At 39.7% G+C, this 14158-nt stretch overlaps 1 protein-coding gene across 1 annotated transcript in view; it reads right to left on the reverse strand.

The window, feature by feature from the left end:
* Positions 1-426: 426 nt before the first annotated feature.
* FH (fumarate hydratase) overlaps positions 427-14158 on the reverse strand; it is a 31251-nt gene continuing 17519 nt past the window's right edge. The window contains exons 6-10 of the mRNA XM_040451798.1: positions 13485-13650; positions 8258-8461; positions 6187-6314; positions 4101-4254; positions 427-804 (exon numbers count right to left, since the gene is read on the reverse strand). Of these exons, the coding sequence (XP_040307732.1) occupies positions 662-804; positions 4101-4254; positions 6187-6314; positions 8258-8461; positions 13485-13650 (795 nt within the window). The 3' untranslated portion in view covers positions 427-661. The remainder of the gene's footprint in view (positions 805-4100; positions 4255-6186; positions 6315-8257; positions 8462-13484; positions 13651-14158) is intronic.

Consider the following 14158-nt stretch of genomic DNA (forward strand, 5'->3'; position numbering starts at 1 on the left):
ATTCCTGACCCATAGTCTGCGGCCTTTCTGTGGTAATTCAACTAAGGCCAGGTGTGTGTGTATCAGCACACGGAATACATGTGCCCAGTTTTTTTTTAACCTGTCCTACTTCCTAATAGACACACATGTATATGCACATGCGCACACGTACACACAGACACTGACATCCCCACATAGTAGGCCCAGTGCTTGGTTACCTTATGCCCCCAAATCACAGGAAAATAACAGATGTCTAAGTATATCATTAGGAATCAGATAACAAGTACCTTTTCACTACAGGGGAATTGAAAACACCGGCTAAAAAAATTAAAACTCTTTAAAAATTGATACAAAAAAAAAAATTGATACGGAATTTTTATAATATATGAATAAACACAGTCACAAAAACGAGATTCAACGACAATTAACATAAAAGAAAAAAATGAGTCTGTTTGACTTCATACAATTTAATTATTTCATTTTACCCTTTTCAAATTCACTTTGGACCCAAGCACATCCCAGGGTTTTACACACTGATCAAAGAGCTCTGCTAGAGACAGTCAAGTTCAGGAGTGGTTTCCTTTCACATTCATCCATTTTTGCTTAAGAAATAAAAGCAGTCTTTTTCATTTTTTTTTTTATTTTATAGAACATAATTTTTTTTATTATAAATTCATTTAAATCACTTTGGACCCAGCATGTCCTTAGGTTTTACCCACTCATCAAACTGCTCTGCTGTGAGATAGCCAAGCTCAATGGCAGTTGCCTTTAAGGTTGATCCGTTTTTGTGTGCTGTCTTAGCAATCTTGGCTGCCTTGTCATACCCTGAAGAAAAATAACACAGGCAACGTAGGAGTTAGTAGTGAAATTTGGTTTTCTAAAGCAAAAGATAATCATTATTTACTTGATACTAAGGCTACTGACATCCAAAATAACATTTTTAATCTTAAAAATATTTAACAGTGATCATCTTCAGAGTTATGTTTGATACAGGATAAAACCTTTACTTTTCTTAATACAGACTTCACCATACCTCACTTTGGACAACAGATTTGTTACTAATTGTAGTTACCAATGTCAATAGATTTTGGGTTCCCCTGTGTAGCTCTCTGGCTGAATTCTAGTGTATAAAAGTTTCATTTTTTATTTTTTTTAAGTTTATTTATTAATTTCGAGACAGAGAGTATGTGAGTGGGGGAGGAGCAGAGAGAAACAGAGACTCCTAAGCAGGCTCTGCACTACCAGCACAGAGCCTGACACGGGGCTCAAACCCACAAACCATGAGATCATGATGTGAGCTGAAATCAAGAGTCAGACACTTAGCCAACTGAGCCACCCAGGCACGCATAATGTACAATAATTTTTAAATGATTTAAACATTATTACCAATCTCAATATTATACCAAAGAATAACTCAGATATTTTTGCAGGGGGAAGAAAAAGAAAATATAGCACCAAGACATGAAAAAACATCTGAGTAGTAGAAATACGTGTTGTTTCTAACATGTTTAACCAGAAGTGATCTCTGCACCACAGCATAACCAGCTAACTGCTGCTGTGCCACAGCAAACAGCACCCTGTGCGGGAGCTGCAGGGACTGGCTCCCAGTGGGAGGCAGGGGAACGAGGGCCTTGGGGAGGGATGCACCTGCCAGCTGCTTCCAACAGCACCTCTCTACGTGCTTCTCTACGGGCAGTGCCTAGTACCCTGACCTCTTCCCAGAAGCCACAGGGACGCAGTGGGGAAGTTTCAGCACAGATGGAATCATGTACTAAGACCCAGGTACATTGTCTGCTTCAATCATTTGCTTCTGGAATGAACAAAGGGGCAGGGCAGCTCTTCAAGCTGTCTGCACTTAACACAATTTTTTAAAAAGGTCAGAAAGCAAAACAAGAAAAAAACAGAAAAAAACAAAAATGAAACCAATGAAGGAGGAAAAAAACCCAAATACCCCCAGATCAGAGGACTATGGTCAAAGGAACAAAGCTTCCTGAGGCAACACTATTGTGAAGCTGGCATGTAACCAGTAACCATCTATGAACTAATTAGGAGCCATTTTTTTACTCAACTGAATTTGTAAATATTAACATACTGAACAGGGTGCTTACTGATTAGAGGAACTTTGAGGAAGAATGTTCATCAAATGTTCAGGGTCAATATAGGAACTGTGTACATTTATTTTGATGACATTCGCGTCTAAGCCTTATGCTAACCATTCAGTTCTTCTCTTCAAGTCCTACAAAACCCTGTTCCCACCCAGCCCACCACATAATAAGCACACAGACAACCCAGGACATGCAGCTGCAAGGCTCACGCTGCACCAGCAAGGTGTGGTTTATCCTCGCACGGCCTTTACCTCACAGAACACGGATTCCAAAAAAGACTAACCAATCGTCCAGCTTTAAGAGCACCTCTAGCTTCAGTGTTTTGGCAACAGGTTCTGAAGTACAGATGTGAGGGAACATTTCTCACATAAGCCTCTGGGATCCCCTGTGTAGCTCTCTGGCTGAATGCTAATGTACAATGATTTTTTTAATGTTTATTTATTTATTATGAGAGAGAGCGAGAGAGCGCAAGGATCCCAAGCAGGCCCCATGCTCAGCGCAGAGCCCAATGTGGGGTTCGATCCCATGACCCTGGGATCATGACCTGAGCTGATATCAAGAGTTGGACACTTAACCGAGCCACCCAGGTGGCCCATGTACAATAACTTTTAAAGGATCAAAATATTACCAATCTCAACACTACATCAAAGAATAGGATATATCACATTGGGCTCAGAGTTACCTGAAGCAGTCAAATGAGTTCTTACTTTATAAAACTGAAATTATATGTTGATGTGAGGCCAATAGTAGAAAATCTGCCTTGGAAGTTCAGCATTATAGAAGAATTTTTTTTTAATTTTTTTTAATGTTTATTTTTGAGAGAGAGACAGAGCACAAGCAGGGGAGGGGCAGAGAGAGAGGGAGACATGGAATCGGAAGCAGGCTCCAGGCTCTGAGCTGTCAGCACAGAGCCCCATTCAGGGCTTGAACTCACGAACTGTGAGATCACGACCTGAGCCAAAGTCGGGCTCTCAACCAACTGAGCTACCCAGGGGCCCCATATAGAAGAATATTTTAAATAGCAAACATATCATGCCAAATGACTACATCAGAACTGGTTTTAAAACAGAAAATCAAACAATATGTTAACAACCTCAGCTTAGCAGAAGATGGGAAAAGGCTTTTAAGACACCATAATGTAATGCAATGAATGCGTCAAGACCTACAAGTCAGACGAGTATCTTTGGTGAGGATCACTGTGGTCAGTCTGCAATCCAAGTCGATATGCTTGAATACATAATAAAATATTTGCAATTCTAGAAAAGGCTTGTAGGGGCGCCTGGGTGGCGCAGTCGGTTAAGCGTCCGACTTCAGCCAGGTCACGATCTCGCGGTCCGTGAGTTCGAGCCCCGCGTCAGGCTCTGGGCTGATGGCTCAGAGCCTGGAGCCTGTTTCCGATTCTGTGTCTCCCTCTCTCTCTGCCCCTCCCCCATTCATGCTCTGTCTCTCTCTGTCCCAAAAATAAATAAACGTTGGAAAAAAAATAAAAACAAAAAAAAAGAAAAGGCTTGTAATATAAGAGTCACAGTTTTAGATAAAATATTTGCATTTCCCCCCCTTTCCCTAAAAGCAATGAATACTTTAAGTCCTTTTTCTTTTGTTCTAATTGGGAGCTTTCCACTTCTGAATTGAATAAAACAAGAAAATCAAAGTGTAGTAGAGCCTCTAGAGAAGGCAGAAAAATGAGTTCATCCCACACTGCTAATCAGCCAGTGCCACCTAGTGACGTTACCAAGTGAGGGCCCAGGCGCTGCACAGGACATTAAGCATCTCAATTTCCATTAAGATTCATGGAAGCTTGAACTTCTGAGTTTACCACATTTCAAATAAAATGAAACCTAACAGACAGCATACTAATATATAGTGTCTTTCAATGCAATTTCAAATATTTTATGAGATTTTACTGAAACAATGCCCAAAAGGAATTTGCTGTCCACCTTGATCCAATAATCTCTTAAAAATATTTAGCTTTTAAATTTTGTATTCAAAATGACATTATTATTCCTTAAACCTTACCTATATGAGGATTAAGAGCTGTCACCAACATTAGAGATTCGTGCATCAGCTTGTTTATCCTCTCTGTGTTGGCCTGGATTCCCACAACGCAGTTTTCTGTGAAGGAAACGCACGCATCCCCCAGCAGCCTGGCTGAGTGTAACACATTTTTAATCTATGAGGGGAGTAGAGCAAGGGAGGAGGAGGGAGGGAGAGACACAGAAGAGAGAGGCTTATTAACCCTAACGTTTTTTGTTCACTAGCATGTATTATTTGCTGGCTCATAAATGAATACGTAATTTGATAAACAGCACTCCTACAGCTTGTAAAGCACTATATCCATGGAACATTTGAGGACACTGAAATCTAAAAAACATAAAAGCCATAAATACAAATAAACTGAAACACAAGAGACCCTGTGGTGTGATAAAACATGGGTATGAAATGTTAGCACAGAGAAAGAGAAATTAATTCCAGTTGTAGGAACTGGTGAAGTCCTATTTGATGGAGGGGACTCAAACAACCAGAGATGGAAAAAGAATCCTCCGGAAGAGAAGCAAAGATGCAAATGTTAGAATGTTCAGCCTGTTGGAAGCAGTGAATGAAGTGAGGACTTCCCAGGTCTCACTGATCACATTTTTTATGCTTAACAAAACAAATATTCCTCAGGAACTTTAAAATAACCTTTCACACATTATTTTAAAACCAACATAAAATCAGTTAGTTTTTTAGTTTTAGCATGTTTTTCCTTTTTGGCAACATTTCTAATATGTACAAAGCTATAGTCACATCCTACTCTCTTTTGTTCTAAAACATCAGGATCTGAAAACTATACTCCCAACAATGGATTCTGCTAGAAGGCACAGAACCTCACGGTTAAATCTGATACTAATGACTTTAATGTAAGGCAAATTTGATTACCCTGATATATTTTCTATTAAAGACAAAAAAATAGATTTTTGTGTTTTAACATAAAAAGATTAGCAAGACATTTGTTGCACACCTCTATTTGCCAGGCAGCTCGTATTGTTTGGAATCCAACAGGAAAGCAAAAGCTTACATGTGCGAGCTCTGCTTTGGCCTTTTATTTCTCACAAGAACGTACAGGCCTTGAGGACAAATAAATATCTTGTCTTCCTTATTATTCTACCACTGGTACTCAGTACAGTGCCTGATCTAGATTTGACAAATACACTGAATGAATATTCTTAGTATTTGTCATTTGCATGTTCTTATCAAATTAAAACCAGACTTTATACCAGATACAAACTGGAAATGAGCCCTTAATATATTTTAGATATAACACTTTACACTAGTAACAGACTCCACGTGACGACAGCCCTGTTATCCGAAGCAGAGGAAAATGGATGAAAGATGATGTCACCTCATTCCATCTTCATGAAGATGAGGTAAAAGAACGATTTTTAGACACACGAATGTTTTCGAGGTCTGTGGAAGAGGGAAAACAGATGAAGGAAAGCCAGAGAGGGACAGAGGGCATGGGAGGAGGCTGCTGAGGACGCCAAGCAGAAGGGAGTCATGGCCAAGCTCAGAGGTCAGCAAGTCTATGGGCTTGCGGGGGTTCCAAATGACCAGGGGAACAGTTCAAGCACAAGTGGGGCGGGGGGAAGCCAGGAGTAGTGAATCTGCCTGAAAGTGAATGTGGGTTTTTCCTCTAAAAGACTGAACGTGAGAGAAAAATAAAGCAGCAGCATGAGGAGGAGACAGTTGAGGGACAGCCTGAGGAGACCTGACTTCTTTCTAGCCACTGGCATCCTCATTGGTGAGGGATAAGGAAGAAACCCACACCCTATTTCCACACTTTTTCTTCCTATTAAATAAAGCAAACCATCAAATTACTTGAGTTAAAAGTCACCTAAAAGTCATCAAATTACTTGAACTAAAAGTCTTCTAATAGGGCTATTCACACTTCCCCTAGGCTTCCTTCCAGGCTTAATCTGCTAACATTAACATATGCTGGACTTCCAATTGCTACTTCTATCATCCCAGTACCTAATGTGAAACCTCCAAAGACTTTTATGAAAGAAAAAACAATACACTTAGATTTCAGTCAAAAAAAAAATTAAAAATCAGATTTAAAGCTTACCATCATTGGCTTGAAAACATTCAACTCAAAATGTCCATTGCTGCCTCCAACGGTAACGGCGACATGATTCCCCATGACCTGGGCTGCAACCATGGTGAGCGCTTCACACTGTGTAGGGTTCACCTTGCCTTCAAGAAAGCCACCAAGGAAAGACTCACATCAAACAAGCTCGTGAGCGGCTGCACCAGTCTGCATTCCTACCAACAGTGCAAGTTTATATACACAATGGAATACTATGTGGCAATGAGAAAAATGAAATATGGCCTTTTGTAGCAACGTGGAAGGAACTGGAGAGTGTTATGCTAAGTGAAAATAAGTCATATAGAGAAAGACAGATACCATATGTTTTCACTCTTATGTGGATCCTGAGAAAGTTAACAGAAGACCATGGGGGAGGGGAAGAGAAAAAAAAAGTTAGGGAGGGAGCCAAACCATAAGAGACTCTTAAAAACTGAAAATAAACTGAGGGTTGATGGGGGGTGGGAGGGAGGGGAGGGTGGGTGATGGGTATGGAGGAGGGCACCCGTTGGGATGAGCACTGGGTGTTGTATGGAAACCAATTTAACAATAAATTTCATGTTAAAAAAAAAAAAACATGCTCGTGGCTTCAAGATTAGGTATTATGTCAAATTATCAAGAAAAGAAGGAAATCTGACTTCATTAAATGAAGTAAGACATAGAAGAAAGCAAGTGTCCAACCATCAGTGCTGATGCAATGAAGCAAACCAACCAAATAAGGAAGGACAGGTTGCCACAGACCGTGAATGGTTCAACAGCTAATGTGTGAGGAATTGGGCAACCGCACATTGAGTCCAGCCCACCCCATCTTCTCGGCTTCCATTCATCACGGGCATAGTTACGAAGCCAGGCACTGAACATGCAACAGTGGGTGAGAAAGGCGCAGCCCCTGCGCTGCAGAACTTGGGAGGCCAAGCAGAGACAGCAGGCAGCTATAGGACCTGAGGGGTAAATACAGAGAAGCAGGCTGCTATGGGAACTCTTAGCACCTCGCTGACACTTGGGAGACTGCTCAGAGGAAGTGGACGTTACACTGGAATGTTCCTGTTCGTCTTGAGTCCCCAGAGTCCCAGTACCCCTGGGAGCACCCCTCTGACGAGCTCAGGTGTGAACCTGACACACCAGGTTCTGCCGACCAGTACAAGGCAACACACTGGGAAGGTTATTTCCTCATCTGTGGATCTGGGTTTCTCTTTTCTAGGCAATCACCTTGCATTTGCCATCACCTAAACTGAAGTCATTTTTGAACATGAATTATTTTAAAATCAGATCTCTTCTCATTCTGTACACGTGTGTAGATTTAAAAGAATCAACACTCAGGTCTTTCTTCTTCACTATTAGTCACCTTGTCACCTTGTCAGTTTTAGCCCAACACACAGAGGCCTCAATTCTGGCGTACCGCTGTTTCCTTACCTGCTCGTGTGACCCACACGTATTCTCTGCTTTCACCCTCAGTCATCAGGGAAGTGGTGAAGTGGCAGAAACCTGCGGCCTGCTACTGAGACATGCCCCCAGTCTGAAGTCACCTCCTTATTGTCACGTAAGTGTCACTGTTCACCCACTACATTCGTCTAACAGAGCTACCAACACTTCCCCTCAGGATTCAGTGAATGTCACGTGAATCTGTCAAATGGCTTCCTAGAATCCAGACATCCAAAGCCTGGGTCACTTCCCTTACTGAACAGGCCAAAACCCCAAGCAGAAAATGAAATAACAGGCAACTGGAATAATTCATTTTTATTCAACCCAGGCTGACCACTTTCACAGCTCGTTTCAGAATTCTTCGGGCTTTGGATTGTGAAAGAGAGATTCCTCTCTTCTCTAATGTAGGAATCCACATACATGCTATTAAAATTCTCTTTTCCTATAATGTTGGGTGATGTTCCCCAATTCTGATCAAAGGCGGCCCACAAAGATATTCTGAAATAACCGTGCCACACATGTCTCTATTTATGTTTGGGATCACGCTTAACACAAGGAGACATGCTCTGTTCGTGAGAACGCCTGGGTCCCTGTCAAGTTCCAGCACTAATCTTTACCAGCTAGTCATTACCTGGCATGATACTACTTCCTGGCTCATTTTCAGGCAAGATCAGCTCTCCCAGACCTGAGCGAGGACCAGAACCCAGAAAACGAATATCGTTTGCTATCTTCATCAGACTGCAGGCGGTAGTATTCATGGCTCCACTGAGTTCAACCAAAGCATCATGAGCAGCCAGAGCTTCAAATTTATTTGCAGCTGTGACAAAAGGCAACCCTGAAGAAAAAAAATAACCCTATGAGTTATCGTCTAAAATTAAATAGTTTTCTAATTTCAGCAAGATAAATAGAAAGTTCCAGGATATGAAAAGCAAAAACAGAATAAACATATTTACCATTGAAATAAATGTCTCTCAACTATCCATCGATTTTGCCGGCTTTGAAAATGGGTATTCAGAGTAAAGATGGCAGGACCCTAAGCTCGTCTTGTCCCACACACACAGCATGATAATTATCAAATCATTCTGAACACCCAAGAAATCAATCCGGGGCCTGAGAGAATAAAAACTGCAAGTCTACAAGTACAAAAGCAACCACCTTTTGGAAAGTAGGAGGTGCGAGGGAGACAGAACTATGGATAGGGCAGCAAAGAGGGAGCCCTGCTTACAGAGGCTACCACAGCGGAGCGGAAAACCTGAACTCTTGGAGTCCGCTACTATGGGGGAAACAGATAAGGAAAGAATCCTGAATGTAGCAAGGGAAAAAAAGTCCTTAATCTGCAAGGGAGGACAGATCAGGTTCGCAGCAGACCTATCCACAGAAACTTGGCAGGCCAGAAAGGAGTGGCAGGATATATTTAACATGCTGAACGGGAAAAATATGCAGCCAAGAATTCTTTATCCAGCACGGCTGTCATTCAGAATAGGAGAAGTAGAGTTTTCCAGACAGACAAAAATTAGCAGAGTTCATGATCACTAAACCAGCAAGAAATTTTAAGGGGGGCTCTGAATGGAGAAAAAAAAGACTACAAGTAACAAAGACTAAAAAGGATCAAAGAACATCACTACAAACACCAGCTCAGGTAACACAATGGCACTAAATTCCTATCTTTCAGTAATCTCTCTGAATGTAAATAGACTAAATGCTCCAATCAAAAGACACAGGGTATCAGAATGGGTTAAAAAAAACAAGACCCATCCATAAGCAGCCTACGAGAGACTCACTACTATTGACCTGAAGACACCTGCACTGAAAGTGAGGGAGTGGAGAACCATCTATCATATTAACGGACACCAAAACAAAGCCAGAATAGCCACACTTATATCAGACAAACTAGATATAAAAACGACTGTAACAAGAGATGAAGAAGAGCATTGTATTATAATTAAGTGGTCTATCCATCAAGATCTAACAACTGTAAATATTTATGCCCCCAATTTAGAAGCCCCAAATATATAAATCAATTAATGATAAACATGAAGAAACTTATTGATAATGATTCAATAACAGTAAGGGACTCTAACATCCCACTTACAACAATGGACAGATCTAAGCAGAAAATTAACCAGGAAACAATGGCTTTGAATGACACACAGACCAGATGGACTTCACAGATATATTCAGAACATTTCACCCTAAAGCAGCAGCATACACATTCTTTTTGAGTGCCCATGTAACATTCACCAGAATAGATCACATACTGGGTCACAAATCAGCCCTCAACAAGTACAAAAAGATCAAGATCAAATCATGCATATCTTCAGACCACCATGCTACGAAACTTGAAGTCAACCACAAGAAAAATCTGAAAAACCCTCAAATACATGAGGTTAAAGAATACCCTACTAAAGAATGAATAGGTTAACCAGGAAATTAAAGAGGAAATACGAAAATGCATGGAAGCAAATGAAAATGAAAAGATGACAGTCTAAAACTTTTGAGATACAGCAAAGGCAGTCCTAAGAGGGAAGTATATTGCAATACAGGTCTACTTCAAAAAGAAAAGTCTCAAATAATGGTGCCAGAAAAGGAATAGAAAATAAAGCCTGAAGCCAGCAGAAGGGAAATAATAAATATTAGAGCAGAAATAAACAATATAGAAACACACACAAAAAAAAACAGATCAACAAAACTAAGAGCTGGTTCTTCGAAAGAATTAATAAAATTAATAAACCCCCAACCAGACTTACCAAAAAGAGAAAGGACCCAAATTGATAAAATTTTGAATAAAAGAAGAGAGATCACAACCACCACCACAGAAATACAAATAAGAGAATACTATGAAGAATTATATGCCAATAAACTTGGACAAATTCCTAGAAACTTACAAACTACCAAAACTAAAACAGGAATAAATAGAAAATTTGAACGGACTGATAACCAGCCAAGAATTTGCATCAGTAATTTAAAATCTCTCAACCAAGAAGAGTCCAGGGCCAGATGGCTTCTCACAGGAATTCTACCAGCATTGAAAGAAGAGTTAATACCTATTTTTCTCAAACTGTTCCAAAAAATAGAAATGGAAGGAAAACTTCCAAACTCCTTCTATGAGGCCAGCATTACTTTGATTCCAAAAACAAAGACCCCACTAAAAAGGAGAATTATAGGCCAATATCCCTGATGAACACAGATGCAAAAATTCTCAATAAAATACTAGCAAGTCGAATTCAACAGTACATTAAAGGAATTATTCACATGGACAAGTGGGATTTATTCCTGGGCTGCAGGGTTGGCTCAATATTCACAAATCAATCAATGTGATACACCACACTATGAAAAGAACCATAGAATACTTTCAGTAGATGCATAAAAAGCACTTGACAAAATACAGCATCAATTCTTGAAAAAACCCTCAACAAAGTAGGGATAAGATGAAACATACCACAAGATCATAAAGGCCATCTACAAAAGACCCACAGCTAATACCATCTTGAGTGAGGAAAAACTGATAGCCTTTCCCCTATAATCAGAAAGAAAACAAGGATGTCCACTCTCACCATTTCTACTTAACATAGTGCTGGAAGTCTTAGCTTTAGCAATCAAACAACAAAAAGTAATAAAGGGCATAGAAACCGGAAAGGAAGAAGTCAAACTTTCACTATTTGCAGACAACATGAAATCTGTTGCATCTCTATACACCAAACATGATGCAGCAGAAAAAGAAATTGAAGAATCGACCCCATTTGCAATTGCACCAAAAACACTAAGATACCTAGGAATAAACCTAACTAAAGAGGTAAAAGATCTGTACTCCGAAAACTATGAAACACTTATGAAAGAAACTGAAGTGGACACAAAGAAATAGAAAAGCACTCCCTGCTCATGGACTGAAGAACAATCATTGTTAAAATGTCTATACTACCCAAAGTCATCTACACATTTAATACAATCTCCATCAAAAATACTAAGGGCATTTTTCACAGAATTAGACCAAACAATCTTAAAATTTCTATGGAACCACAAAAGACTCCAAATATCCAAAGCAATTCTGGAAAAGGAAAACAAAACTGGCAGCATCCACGATTCCAGATTTCAAGCTGTGCTACAAAGCTGTAGTAATCAAGACAGTATGGTACTGGCACAAAAACAGACACTCAGATCAACGGGACAGAACAGAGAACCCAGAAATGGACTCACAACTATAGGGTCAAGTAATCTTTGACAAAGCAGGAAAGAATATTCAATGGAAAAAAGTCTCTTCAACAAAGGTGTTGGGAAAACTGGATGGCGATGTGAAGAATGAAACTGGACCCCTTTCTTACACCCACATACAAAAATAAATTCAAAATGGATGAAAGACCTAAATGTGAGACAGAAAACCATCAAATTTCTAGAGGAAAACACAGCCAGCAACCTCTTTGTCCTCCATGTAGCAAGTTCTTACTAGACAAGTGGCCGGAGGCAAGGTAAATAAAAGCAAACATGAGCTATTGTGACTTCATCAAGATAAAAATCTTCTACACAGGGAAGGAAACAATCAACAAAAGTCAAAGGTAACCTATCAAATGGGAGAAGATATTTGCAAATGATATATCAGATAAAGGAAAGTATCTAAAATCTATCATGAACTTATCAAACTCAACACCCAAAAAATAAATAGCCCAGTTAAGAAATGGGCAGAAGACATGAATAGACGCTTCCAAAGAAGACATCCAGATGGGTAGCAGATACATGAAAACATGCTCAACATCACTCATCATCAGGGAAATACAAATCCAAACCACAATGAGATACCACCTCACACCTGTCAGAATGGCTAAAATTAACAACTCAGGAAACAGGTGTTGACAAGGATGTGGAGAAAGGGGAACCCTCTTACACTGTTGGTGGGAGTGCAAACTAGAGCAGCCACTCTGAACACTATGTAGGTTCCTCAAAAAACTAAACAAGGAACTAGCCTACAACCCAGCAATTGCACTACTAGGTATTTCTGCAAAGGGTACAAAAGTACAGATTTGAAGGGGTACATGCACCCCAATGTTAATAGCAGTATTATCAACAATAGCCAAACAATGGGGAGAGCCCAAGTATCCATCAAATGATGAATGGATAAATAAAGATGTGGTGTATATATACGTATGTGTGTGTGTGTGTGTGTGTGTGTGTGTGTGTGTATGCTTACACACAACAGAATATTACTCAACCATCAAAAAGGAACGAATCTTGCCATTTGCAATGATGTGGATGGAGCTAGAATACATTATGCTAAATGAAATAAGTCAATCAGAGAAAGACAAATACCATACGATTTCATTCATATGTAGAATTTAAGAAACAAAACAGATGAACATGGGAAGGGGGGAAAAAGAGGAGAGTTTGTTCACAGAGAACAAACTGAGGGTTGATGGAGGGAGGTGGGTGGGGGATGGGCTAGATGGAGGATGGGTACGAAGGAGGGAACTTGTGATGAGCACCGGGTGTTGGATGTAAGTAATGAATCAATGAATTCTAACCCTGAAACCAATATTGCACTGTATATGAACTAAAATTCAAATGAAAATTAAACAACAGAAGAATAAAATGGGTATTCAAAACAGCTTTAAAGGGAAAATAATTGTAATAGCACCACAGAGTAAACAAGCTAGCACTGACAGATTTTAATTGCATACTGTATGAATCATAGGTGGGAAACTTTTAAAAGGCAAAAGGACTAACATTACCACTTCTAAAATGGATATAAAACACACGCTTGATGGCAAAATATTATTTTTAACTTTAAACTCACAAGAATTTAAAGGAGAAACACCTAGAAAATATATGGACCAAAATAAAAAGGAGTCACAATTCATATTATCACTAACCTGTGAGTGCAGCCACTTTTGCAGCAACCTTTTCTGCAAAGCCAATTCTAGTGTTTAAACCAGTACCAACAGCAGTGCCTCCAGCTGCGAGCTCATAGATTCTTGGCATGGCGGCTTTTATTCTTGTCATTGCATATTTCACTTGTTGAACATAACCACTAAATTCCTGAAAACAGAAGGAAAAGAAGGTGAGAATATAGAATTTCCTAATGGCTGACAAGTTACTCTGACTGCATGAAACAAGAATTCCTTTAAATATGTTTCGGCTACTAAGTTATGAGCTACCAAGTGGTATTTGTACTATTTTACTTCATATAATGAGCAAAGTATAAGGACGAATGAGGATTTGTAAACCTATAAGGTGGGACGACGCCACTGAGGATGATATGTAGCCTGTTTATAATCTCCTCTTTTACTAGAAAGCAAAGAAAAACAACACAGAAAATCAGGCTTAAAAAAGAACTTTAATACATTAAACTGTTGGTTTATTTGCAGGTGATTTCTTATTTTTTGGTGTATCCTAGACAACTCTCCCATGACAAATGGAAACACAGACATTTTCTCTGAACAATTTCAGTTCATAAACCTAACAGAGAACAGAAAGGTGCTTCACAAGGTCTCAAGAAGCTGAATGACTCACTGAACAAAACAAGCAGCACAAGAAGGTAACAGGC

Source organism: Herpailurus yagouaroundi, unplaced genomic scaffold (assembly GCF_014898765.1).
Source record: "Herpailurus yagouaroundi ecotype Mexico unplaced genomic scaffold, PumYag 205, whole genome shotgun sequence".
Lineage (NCBI taxonomy): Eukaryota > Metazoa > Chordata > Mammalia > Carnivora > Felidae > Herpailurus > Herpailurus yagouaroundi.